At 35.5% G+C, this 13737-nt stretch overlaps 1 protein-coding gene across 1 annotated transcript in view; it reads right to left on the reverse strand.

The window, feature by feature from the left end:
- Usp14 (ubiquitin specific protease 14) overlaps positions 1–13737 on the reverse strand; it is a 61035-nt gene that overhangs the window by 3871 nt on the left and 43427 nt on the right. The window contains exon 4 of the mRNA XM_089095682.1: positions 5833–6620. Within this exon, the coding sequence (XP_088951808.1) occupies positions 5833–6620 (788 nt within the window). The remainder of the gene's footprint in view (positions 1–5832; positions 6621–13737) is intronic.

A 13737-nucleotide genomic window follows, 5' to 3' on the forward strand; every position in this document is an offset into this window, starting at 1 on the left:
CATTAAAAACGGAAATACTTTTTGATAAAACAGTAAAAAACATAAAAAAGTTTTTAGTACAAAAATAATAATAAAATTCCAATATTTCGGCTTCACATCCAAAAGCCTTTATGTTCCATAAGAAGCCAAAATATTCAGAGTTTAACAGTTTTTTTTTTGAATTTTTTCACTATCTTATTGAAAAAATTTGCCCGTTTTTGATACATTTTGGTTTCAATTGTAAATGGAAAGGCAGTGTGGTCTAAAAAATTATTGACACGAGTTATTGGAAATTAAGTGGGCTCCCCGAGCAACTGAATTCAAGTTCAATTGGGTTTATTTTAAAAAGAAAACGAAATTTAAGACACATATGACATAAAAGACACTGCTTTGTCACACAATCGACGTTGAAACCCATAAACATAAAGATTCATCACTATCACGCAGAATGGCTCTTACTTCACTCCCAAGACAACCATAGGCCTCCTCCACAATTACTTATTATTACGTTGACTATCGGGTTCCTACCCTCCCCGGAAGCGCAATCACCTCACCTATTCAACTATACAACAACAAAAATAAGCTTAAATGCTAAACTTAATTTAATTCAAACTAACTTCTACTTATTTAAGCTTTCACTAAATATTTCTTTAAATTATTTTTGAAGGATACAAGTGAGCCTTTACATCTCAGCTCTTGCAAAAGCATGTTCCACTCTATAGCGCAAGTCGCAATTCCAAAGAAAATCCAAGCGTACCGTTCTCACCCGAATGTCAAAAGCGCATCAGGTGTTTTGATTTTGATCAATTAACAACGATTGTCATGGCTATATAACATATCACAAGAATTGTGAGACAAAGAAGAAGCACTAGAACACCTCATAAAGCAGCACTTTGAGAAAACAGACAAGTGTAAAGTAAGCTGGTAACTATTTCAACTTATTTCTACAATTCAGTTGTAGGAAAAACCACGTTCTGGGCAACCAATCCCAAGAAGGGGAGGTTGGCTGTTTCCAGATAGAATTTAAAATCACTTATAGCAACCTAAAGCAACCCTTATCCGCTTAATATGAAGTTTCCTGGGTATAATCCGTGAAAGATAACACCAAATACTTATTCAGCAACTAGTAAACTGAAACACTGAAGGTAACTTGGCGAATCATAACACTAATCACATGCACTCTACTTTCCACATAGCTTATTTATCAACCACTGAAGGTGTGTCACATTCATGGGCGCCCATACCCCCCCCCCCCCCCCTGGCTGAATGATGCTGCCTTATTTTTTTTATTTTTGTTCTGAGATTTCTATTATATAGTATTAGAAGTGCCAATTAGACAAGGTTTGCCCCCCCCCTGGAATTCAGCTTATGGGCGCCTATGGTCCCATTTCACAAATACTGTCCTTTTTGCTCTCTGCATATACTTTTACATATTCTCTCAACTTTTTAATAAATCAAATTTTTATTTATATAAAATGTCATTTATCCTCAGCTATCCAGCATTGTCCAGGGTTAGCAGGTCCAACTTATCTAACGACTAATCCAGACCGTTTCAAGTAGTAATCCTACTAATCTCTGGCGTCATTTAAGCATCGTGAAGCGCTGAGGATAAGTAAACAGGCTTGTCAAATAAGTAATCTTAAAATGCTTAAACACATCCCTTCCACTTCTAACCATATGCCTTCATTACATATAACTTCTATCACAAGAGAAGCGTACCACTTTTCTTATATACTTGCCATAGAATGTTGCGTGGTAAAAAATAGTATCCCGAAACAAAATCCTTAAGGTATCCCAATATCCCTGGTTTGGAGTCGGCTTTGTCAATCGTGACTCTAACCCAAAAGCGGAGAAGCTTGCTTAAGACAATATATACATTAAGAAAAGCTATCTTTTAGCCGATTTCAAATTTATAATATCTTTTAGCTTTAAATTCTCCTTTCGAAAGTAATTAACGTAAGAAAACGATTAATATTCGTTTTTCTCTTTCAATATTTCAGAAAAACAAAAGGTTTTAAAAGTTAAAAAGTCTGTTAATGGTCAAAGTAAAGAGCGCGGGACAACGATAAAAGCCCAGAAAAGGGCCTACACTCTCTATAGCGAATCAAATAACACCAAAGGATAAGCGAAAGAGTTAAGAGCCCATGGGGTATCCTACTAACACCCTATGAATTGTCAAAGAAGCCCAGAAAGTAAAAGGTGAGTCAAAATCGTGTGAAAAGAAAACACTTTAAATTTTACATGGAGTCTAAATTATTGCAGGTCGTTTGCACTGCCCATAGCCTTCAAGCCTGAAGCCTCAACTTGCAGACATGTCAGGCTAATTTTATTGGCCACAATCTTTGACAAGTCTGAATAACGTTGTGAACTTTTAAATTACAAGCATCTACCGGCTATTTTCAAAGGCCATAATTTTTGATAAATCTGAATAAAGTTATAAACTTTTAAATTGGAAGCATCAACAGGCTATTTTCAAAGGCCATAATCTTCGATAATTCTAAATAACGATACAAACTTGTAAATTGCAAGCATCTACATGCTATTTTCAAAGGCCATAACTTTGTCTAACTCTGAATAACGTTATAAAGTTTCAATTTGCAGGCATTTGCCGGCTACCTTTACTTGTAATAATCTTTGATAAGTCTGGATAAAGTTATAAGGTTTCAACTTGCAGACATTTGCTGGCTACTTTTATTAGCCTTAATCTTCGATAACCCGGAATGACGTTATAAGGCTTCAACTTGAATGCGTTTGCAGGCTAATTTCATTTGCCATAATCTTTAAAAACTCTAAATAATGCTATAAAGCGTCAACTTGCAGATATTTGCAGGCTATTTTTATGCAGGCCACAATCTTTGGTAGGTCTGAAAAACGTTGCAAGTTTAAAATTATAGGCACTGGTATGCTATTTTCATTCTCCATAATATTCAATAATCTGGGTAACCTTATGAAGTTTCAACTGCATGCATTTACAGGCTATTGTCAAAGGTCATAACCATCAATAACTCTAAATAGCAGTATAAACTTTCAATTTGCAGGAATCTAGTTGTGTTTTTCTTTTCACCTAATCTTCGTTGAGCCTCAATACCTTTATGAGTTTTCAAATTGCAGGTATTTGCAGGCTATTTTCATTTGCCATAATCTTTGATAACCCTGACTAATGTTATAAAGCATCAACTTGCAGGCATTTCCAGGCTATTTTTGTTAGCCATAATCTTTAATAATTCTGAATAGCGTTATAGTTTTAGTAGCACTTGCAGGCTATTTTCATTTGCCAAAATCCTTGATAACTCTGAATAACGTTAAATAGCTGCATATGGAGAAAACTTGTGAATAATATTCTGAATTCTGAAATAGGCTGAATATTTATTCCTGTATAATTTGAATCAAATTTTAATTACTACATTTGTTCACATTTTGTTAGTTCATTATGAAATGGCAATTGACAAGAAGCACATAGGAGAACCTTTCCCTGACTCTAGACTCCCTATGAGTATGTTCAAGATTAAAAAAAGAAAAATGCAAGGTTTTGATAATTTCAGATACCGTGTTGATTTTCATTGTGGTATCGAGCTATACATTAAAGAATACACAGATGTGTCTGCACCTTAAAAAAATCTTTCAAACAGTTGGTCTACAAGATTCAAACTAAGTAACGGTAAATTGACTTGAAAATTAATTTTTTCACTAAATTCACTAAAATTCACGAATATCGTCTTTGTACAATTGACCAAAAATTAAAGTATTCGGGAACTTTATAATAGATCAGCTGATTGCATCGATTAGCACTTTGGCACTTTACTCATAATAAAAAAAGAAAAAAAAAACAGAAAAAAAAGAAAAAAAGCAACAAGCACTGGATACAGTGCACCATTGCCACAGTAGAACATTCCGGTTTATTTTCTAAGTAAGTTTACCTAACCAGTTGTAAGCAAATAAGCCTACAGTAGGAGAAATCCAAACCCGGGTAATTTGTTGACAATGAATTTTAGGCCCAGTTTTCTTTGGACGTCATCTAAAATTGTTGAAAACTGGTTGACAACTATCAAAATTTTTGAAAAAGGGTAATGTGTTGACAGAAATGATCATAATTTTAGGTCAGGTTTCCTTTAAATCTGATCTAAAATAGTTGAAAACTCAATATAAAGTTGTTGACAACTGTTAAGATTGATGACAATGGGTAATTTGTTGACAACCAGATGTGAGTATTAGGCCCAGTTTTCTTTGGATCCGATTTAAAATTTTAAAAAAGTACGCAGTAATTTTTAACATAAATTGAAATAAAGATGGTTATATACAAGTTAGAAAAACACATTAGGAATAAATAAGGTAAGAAAATAGTTAGTGCCAAATTGGTATACAGATAATGAAAAGTTAAAACTTAATTTAAACAAATATACCTTTTTTGAAGAACTAATATTTTTAGCACAGGGTAAAGAAAAAAAAGAAGAACAAGAAAGGGGATATTTAAGTGCAAAATAATTAAGGTATCTTTTTCCTGTCCACCTTTTAGCAATGTCTGTTTCTGCATTCCTATGGTTTGAATATTTCAACTTAAGATGATTTTTTTTTCTATCCTTAGGTAGACAAGATCTGATTTTACCGAACTTTTCAATTACTTTTTTTGAAATGATCTTTTTTCTATTCTGGACGAATTTTAGTTAGTGTTTCTTTCGATGACAGTTATGATATTTCCTCCCACATTAACTATTAAAGTACCAAAGTCTATTCATACCCGAAAAACCCAGAATTCCTTATACATTTTTGTTGGTGTTGCCACGTTGAAACATAAAAACAAAATCATGGATAAATCTGACAACGCTGTTATTCATAGAAATTCTAATATCAAGAATATATTGATTCCAAAAGACAGCTATGCGTTCAAAAGCCTTCTTAAGCTGTTAATGTCATGTGTGTTTAGCTTATTTTTCATCCACGTTCCTTTTTTTTAAATCTGGCATCACTGCAAGAATAGAAATTGTACATCTTCATATGAAGGTCTTTTTCATTAAAATTTGAAATCATGATTTCTCCTAATTGTGTAGTTATCCATCAAATTTCCTTTCTGCTCTCCTTTTTATTTAAACAATATGTGGATTTTTTTTTGGCTTTTTTGGCTTCATCCATGCGATTGAAGCTGTATTAAACGAAAAGAAAACCAAGCCGGATGGTGGTGGTGGAAAAAGGGGTGGAGTTATAATTGATACATTTGTCTAAATGAAGGAATAAACTACACCCACAACAGTTTCCCTCTGGAATCGCACTTAGCAGACCTTAAAGGCACTTAACAGTCAATTAAGGGAATTTACTAATAAGTGTAAATTCCGACCAAACGATAGGTGAAACAACAGAAGCATATGAAGAATTTTCCTAAATGACAAAAACATGAAAAGGCCCAGATATAATCAATTATGACTAATCAAAGAGATTAGACTAGCCTGTTTAAGTTCCTGTGCTTCGACATTGGCGTAAAAAGCCACCCCATGTAGATGTTTGTGGACACTCCCCCCTCCCCAAAAAAAAATTGGGAGAAAAACAAGTTTTTTTTCAATTTTCGACTCCACATCATGAAAACATTTTAATATCCACCAAACTTCACCCCTAAGGTCAAACTTGTGGTCCTGTGTCCATATGAAAATACAAAGCGAAAAGCCTATAAAGCGCTTTGACAATAAGCACCCCCCCCCCCCAATGCAAAAAAGGGGCTTAATGTATTTGGATTGTTAATACCCCACAAACTGTAAGCTGATAATTTATATATTTATCCAATATGTATTATCATACTATATATTATAATATTGTTAATCCAGCCTTTACTTATGCTACACCTAGCAATAATAAAGCAAAAATTACCTGAATTATTTGATCCAAGGTCGTCAGGAAATGAATATGGCTCCTTTTTCTCTTTCTTCTCTTCTTCGTGTATGTTCGTCTTTCTTTTATTCTTAGCTTCTAGTGCTTCTTTATCCTCAATATCTTTAAATTTCTTCCTCATTGGAGCTATTTTCATTTTCAGTTCATCAGCGCATAGATCAAACACATCTAGTTGAATAGGAAATTTAATATCCTTCAAGATTTTTGCATTTATATTATCCTTTTCTTTGTAGAAAAAACGCACCATTTGAATTGTCAAATACGCTGGTAGACGTTTAATTTGCGACGTTTTTTCATAAACCGAATCGCGATCAAGAATTTCTGATCTTTTTGTAATATGCTCTTTGAGTTTCAATTTTAGTCCATTTTCGAGATATTTCACCTCCTGTGAAATGTAACAACTGAGCTGCAGGAAGTCTTCCACATCAGTCTTAACGGTTTCTTCCTCACATTCTGTATTTCTCATTTGACATAAAAATGAGCCTCCAAAAAATTGATCAATCACAGATGAATATGTTTTGATTTGACTTTCAGCCTTGATTGGTGGCAGTTTCTGCTTAAGAACTGTCATCAATTCAAGGAACAGCTCATTTGCGTCTTGCTGAGCAAAGTGACCTCCTTCGCCCCGTTCAGCGAATCGAGGAAACGCTGACATTATTTGCGTAACAAGTAGCAATGGATGAGCATTATTATTTTTGTCAAGTCGACTGTATACGTCTTTCATTGCAGATACAACACCACTGGTTGGCTCAAAGCCAAAGCCTTCACTAAAAGAAGATATGTATAAGCCAGCGCTAGTGTTATAATACAGTTGATTTTAGCTCAAAGTAAAAAAAAAATTGTGGCAGATTCTGGCAGGTGGCGGTGAAAAATATATGATTAAAGTACAAAGGACACATACAAAACCAATCAGCCCCCTTATCCATTTTAGGTCTATTCACAACTGATAACCTTAACACTTTTTTTTTTTTTTTTTACTGTTTTAGAATCTTAAAGTATTTAAGGCATTACCACATTTTCGTCATTATTGCTGCGTTGAACACGTGAAAATCAGAAGGAAAACTCATTGTAAAAAAAAAATCAATCAAACAGTTCGTGGTAACAAACTGTAAAGTAAGGAGCGACTCGTCTCAATAGATACACCAAAAGAATCAGCTTATTATGCTGATTCCAAATTTAAGATTCATCAAGTTTAGTGTTATCCAGCAAAAGTCACGAGCCTGAGAAGATTTGCCTGATTTTTGAAATAAACGGGGAAAACCCTCTAAAATTAAAGGAATCTTAATGAAAGTCACACCATCAGATTCACGGTTTCAGAGAACCCTACTGTAGAAGTTTCAAGCTCCTATCTACAAAAATGTGGAATTCTGCCATTTTTGCCAGAAGAGAGATCACGAATGCGTGTTTATTTGTTGTTTTTTTTCCTAGGGGTGATTATATCGATATAATGGTCCTAGAAGATCGGGAGAGGCTGTATTCGGACGAAAATTAAAAGTTCTAATGCTCTTTTTCAGTGACCAAAAGATTGGAGGGCAGCTGGAACCCCTCCCACGCCCATTTTTTCCTCAAAATTATGTGATCATAATTTTGTGATAGCCATTTTGTTCATTATAGTTGGAAGATCAAATAATGTCTTTAGGTTTAAAATGACCCCCCCCTCTCACAGTCCGTGGGGAGAGGCCTATAAGTTACGAAATTCACCAATTGATTACGTATAGTATTTGTTATAGGGAAGTATACAGACATTTTTTTTTGGAGGGGGGGGGGTGCTTGGGGTGGATTTCTGTAGGGAGAATCTTCCTTGGGGAGGGAAATTTCTTGGGGCTGAATATTCCAGGGTAAATATTACACTGGGGGGTGAAAATCAGAAGGAAAACTCATTAGAAAAAAAATCAATCAAACAGTTCGTGGTAACAAACTGTAAAGTAAGGAGCGACTCGTCTCAATAGTAACCGAAGCTCTAAAAACTGAATTTTAGTATCAATAGATACACCAAAAGAATCAGCTTATTATGCTGATTCCAAATTTATAAGATTCATCAAGTTTAGTTGTATCCAGCAAGTCACGAGCCTGAGAATATTTGCCTGATTTTTGAAATAAACGGGAAACACCCTCTAAAATTAAAGGAATCTTAATGAAAGTCACACCATCAGATTCATCGTTTCAGAGAACCCTACTGCAGAAGTTTCAAGCTCCTATCTACAAAAATGTGGAATTATGCCATTTTTACCAGAAGAGAGATCACGAATGCGTGTTTATTTGTTTTTTTTCCTAGGGGTGATTGTATCGATATAATGGTCCTAGAAGATCGGGAGAGGTTGTATTCGAAAGAAAATTAAAAGTTCCAGTGCCCTTTTTCAGTGACCAAAAGATTGGAGGGCAACTGGAACCCCTCCCACGCCCTTTTTTCCACAAAATTTTGTAATAGCCGTTTTGTTCATTATAGTTGGAAGATCAAATAATGTCTTTAGGTGTAAAATGACCCCCCCCCCCTCACAGTACGTGGGGATAGGTCTTCTTTGGAGGGGGGTGCGCTTGGGGTGGATTTCTATAGGGAGAATCTTCCCTGGGGAGAGGAACCTCTGGGGGGTGAATATTCCAGGGTAAATATTACACTGGGGGAATTTTACAGAATTACTATACGAAATTATCTTTAATTGTCTCACATTGTCTATGCCAAATATTTCGTGTGGAGATGTTCCGAGGGCATCCAGGGGCTTTTTTTTCGCGTGTTTTGTTTTCTGGAAAATAATTTCCACGGAAACGGGCATTTCTAGAGTGATCAAGATACGGATTAGAGATTAAAGTCTAGTTCAAATGAAAAAACGCCAAGGAAAATTTTTCAAGCTGAATCGTCCACAATCAATTTTTAAGGGAGGGGGAATTCTCAGCGAGGATGGAACTGTGTGGAGGGAATTTGCCAAGGGGGGAAGGGGGGTGCACTTTAAGTTGGATGAAATTTCCAAGGGGGAGTTTTCCGTGAGGGGGAGGGGTGCATTTCATAGAGGGTGAGCCAGATTTGCCAGTATTATTTGAAAAACGAACAGAAATTATTCCACATATGAAGAGTTGCCCCTTCCTCAACCCTTTACTCTTTATGCTAAAAGTTTGACTGTATACTAAAACCGAAACACGGGGCCGTTTAATTAGAAAAGGAAAGTTTTTTAACAATGCTAATAGCTTTAGCGTAAAGAGCAAGGTATTGAGTGAAGGGGCAATCCTTCATATCCGGAGTAAATCTGCCAAAATTAATTTGCAAATTTTGCTTTAATTTTTCATATACGGTGAGCCAAATTCGAACCTGCATTAGTTGAAAAAAGTTCAGAAATAAAAAAAAAATTAAGCGAAAGTAAGAAGCGATATTAAAACTTAAAACAAACAGAAATTATTCCGTTTATGAATGGGGCTGTCCCCTCCTCAACGCCTTTGTTCTTTACGCTAAAGTTTTTATTGCTTTAAAGTAGAGTCGTGACAAAGAATCAACTTTAGCGCAAAGACCGAAGCGTTGATGAGGGGACAGTCCCTTTCATACACGGAATAATTTCTGTTTGTTTTAAGTTTTAATGTCGCTCCTTACTTTCACTTAAAACAACTTTTTTTTTATTTAATTGAAAGTAAGAAGCTAAAGTAAAACTCAAAGCGAACAAATATTATTTCGTATATGAAGAGGTTGCCCCTCCTCAATACCTTGCTCTTCACGATAAAGCTTTTAGCGTTTTAAAAAAATCTTTCTAATCTAATTAAACAGCTCTTGTGTTTCAGGAGTCGTTCTTAAAAAATAGAGATAAACAGTCCAACTTTAGCGTAAAGAGCAAGATATTGAAGAACTCCTTCATATACGAAATAATTTCCTTTCATTTTGGGTGATAATGTTGCTCCTTACATTCAGTTGATAACTTTTTTTTTAATTCAATTTCTGATCGTTTTTCAAATAATAACGAGGGTAAATAACAAGTAGAACAATAGGGAATTTTTTTTACCCAAAACAGTGGAACGCAACTTGAAATGAATATTTCGACCCTATATTCAAGGGCCGTCCTCAGCAAAACAGATGAAGAAAAAACGAATATAAAAGAACTCACAATAAACTTCAATCTTTAAAACTAAAATATTTTCAAAACAGCCCTAGCATCATTACTTCAAGGAAGTTCAACCAGGACAACCAGGACTTTTAGTCCCCTCACGGAAAACTTCCCTGAGGAAGGTTCCTCCCACGTTTGATACCCCCCCCCCCGTAAAATTCACTCTGAATAGTTCCATACTCGCTGAAATCCCCCCCCCCTAAAATTTCTTCGGGACGATTAAGCCTGAAAAGTTCTATTTAGCCTAATTTCATTTGAAAAAGACTTTCATTTCTACTCGTTTTTCCCATCACTCCAGAACCCCCGCCCCCTTCCGTGGATTTTTTTTTTGCAGAAACCCTAACCCACTGAAAAACTCCCCCAGACGATTCCTCCGGAACATAACCACATACAAAATTGAGTTGGCAAAGAGAAAGCAAGACAAATAAAAAGAATTTTGTATAGAAATTCTGTCAAATCCCCCAGTATAAAATTTCCCCTGGAAATTTCACTGCCCACGGAAAATTCTTTGCATAGAAACCCACCCCAAGCACAAAATCCCCCACCCCCCACCAAAACTATGTCTGTATACTTTCCAAAAACAAATACTATACAAAAAAATGGGCAATTTTGTTTAACTTAGACCTATTCCCAGAGACTATAGGGGTCATATTGTCTTTAAAGGTATAGTTTTTGGACTTTCAACTATGTTGACCAAAATGACTATCTCAAAATTTTGACTAGATGATTCTGGACCAAAGGGACGTGGGAGGGTGGCGAGTTGCCCTCAATCTTTTCGGTCAAATCAAAATGAGTACTACAAATTTTAATTTCCATTAAAACGAGCCTTCTCCCAATGTTCTAGGACCATTGGTTCGATACGACCACCCCCCCCCCAAAAAAAAAAACAACAAATAAACATGGATCGTGATCTTTCTTTAACCTTTGGCAAAAAAAAAATCTCGTTTTTACAGATAGGAGCTTGAAACCTCCACAGTAGGGGTTCTCTGATATGTTGAATCTGATGGCGTGCTTCCCATTAAAATTCTTTGACTTTTAGAGGATGTATCCCCCTTTTTCGAAAATTAGGCAAATTGTCGCAGCATCGTAGCCTTTGACGGGTAGCACTAAACTTATTGAATCTTACAAATTTGAAATCAGCATAATAAGCCGATTATTTTTCTATATTTATTAATGTCAAAATTTATGTTTTTTAGTTTCAGGTACTATTAAGCCGCATTGCTCCTTACTTACATTTCGTTCAAAGAAAAGCTACCACGAACTGTTCGAAACTGACAACAATTTTCATCCGTAAAAGTTCAGATATTAACAATCTGCACTTTTTTATGTTTTTTTTCAGACTTTCCACTCTTTTTTTTTAATCTGGTGCTTGTTACTTTCCGAAATGGCATAACTACATATGGAGAAATTTTGCATTAAATATTGAGTTTTCCTTTTTCAAATTCTTAAACATAAATGGTTTTATAAGTAAGTTTCCACTTTACCAAATCAAAATAATTTTCCATTTTCACTTAGTACTTTGATCCTCTGTAAATATTAGATAGGCTTACTAACTAAATTAGGATTAGCTATAATACTACTACTACTACTAACAACTCACCGCGGTATCAAGCTGCCTGAGGCAAACACAGCTACGCACGCTCCTCTTCCACCCCAATCTATTCAAAGGCTCCCTTTTTACAGCCGCCCACGAAGTTCCCATTTCCTTTAAATCTTTCTTTATGACGTCATCCCACCCCAGACGGGGACGATCTGCTTTCCGTTTAGCCCTTGACGGTTGGCCGAAAAGAACAATCTTCGGCAATCTGTCATCCTTCATCCGCACAACGTGCAGTAGCCACTTCAACCTTTCTTTCATTATAGCCCTAAAGAGCGGTATTGAACCACATTTTTCGTGTAGCCTATTGTTTGAAATACGGTCAGTCAGCCGGGTACCCAGAACAATCCTTAAGCAATTTCTCTGGAAAACATCTAGCAAATCTTCATCCGCTTTTCGGAGCTTCCATTCTTTAGAGCCATATTTGACCACTGTCATCACTGTAGCTTCTAATATTCAAATCTTGGTTTGCAGACTTATCTTCCTATTCTAACAAACTTTTTTTAACTGTGAAAAAACCCCCTGAGCCTTGGCTATTCTACTTTTAACCTCTTCACTGCTCTCACCATCTTTACTAATAATACTACTAAGGTAAGTGAAGCTGCCCATCTGATCCATCTTTTCATTACCCAGCTTCACTTATTCCTAGCCTTTGTGACTTTCAAACCATTTTCAAACCAATTCTAGCACCCTGAACTCGTACAACCTCTAAAACTTCATTCATTTTGCACACACTTTCATCTAGGATGCTTAAATCATCAACATAATCCAAGTCCAGGAGACTTTTTCCTCCTAATTTGTTTCTTTGATCTCCCATGACTTTTCCTATGCTCCTTAAGACAAAGTCCATCAAAATAATCCATATAAAGGGGGATAGAACACAACCCTGCTTAACTACTGATTTAATACCAAACCAGCTGCTAACGTTATGTCCTACCTTAACCGTAGCAGTGTCATTCTCGTACATAACACTGATAACTTTAATGTGTTTGTCTGGTATACCATACAAGGATAAAATCTTTACTAAAGCTATTCTATCAACAGAATCAAACGCTTGCTCATAACCTATAAAACTGAGGACCAGAGGTGTTTGACAACTCAGCCACTTCTCAATTATTAACTTAAGAGTGAAAATTTGGTCAACACATCCTCTACCTTTTCTAAAACAGCACTGTTCTTTTCTTAAAACTTTGTCTACGGCATCTCTCAGTCTAAAAGGTGTCATATTACTAAGTAATTTACTACCTACAGAGACCAGACTAATGCCTCGATAATTACCACACTCACTTTTATCACCTTTCTTATAAAGTGGTTTAATTTAAGTTTTCCTAAAATCGCTAGGTACTTCCCTTTTTTCGAAAATGATATTCATAGTCTTCAGTAACTTATTTCTAACCTCAGTACACCATATTTAAAAAACTCATTTACCACCCTATCAGTACCTGGAGCCTTATTATTTTTTAATCCTTTTAGTACTGTTGCTAATTCCTCCTGACAAAACAAATCTTCCTTCACATCCAAGGTATCACAAACTTCTTCATTTTCCTCTATATCTTTTCCTGCAACTCTATCTCGGTTAAGCAAATTCTCAAAATGTTCGGCCCATCTCTCTTTAGTTTTTTCCTTATCGCTAATTGCGGCCCCATTCCTATCTTTAACTGGGCCAAGTCCGCATTTACTACTCCCTCTCAATTTGTTAACATGCCAGTACAATATTTTACTATTATGCCGTCTAGCTGCATCTTCCAGATCCTCGGCAATTTTATCCATGGCCTCCACTTCACACCTCCTTCGTTCAGATTTTAATGCTTTCTCCACTTTCTTTATATTCCCTTTGTTTTCATATGATTCATATGATTTGTTTTCATAGCTATAATAGGCAATTATTTTTTTTTCATTCCTAATGTTTTCAATATTCTCTTCTAAGCTTTTATGCTTTTATGCTATTCTCTTCTAAGATTATGTACCTGTTTTTGTGTTACTTTCTAGTTTTGAAACAGATTATCACACACTATCCAGCACTCGATTAATTCTGAAATTTCAGTTTTACAATTTAGTTTTCAATTTTTCTTTTAGCTTGAATCTCCGACTGACCAGAGTTTTCCAACTTAGACAAATTTGGTAAATATTGCTAAAACTAAACAATATTTTTTTAGTAATAGTACCATAACTATGGAGAAAACAGATATCGTTGTATCTCGCGCA

Source organism: Artemia sp. Qi Xiang Cuo, chromosome 10, assembly GCF_049724085.1.
Source record: "Artemia sp. Qi Xiang Cuo chromosome 10, ASM4972408v1, whole genome shotgun sequence".
Lineage (NCBI taxonomy): Eukaryota > Metazoa > Arthropoda > Branchiopoda > Anostraca > Artemiidae > Artemia > Artemia sp. Qi Xiang Cuo.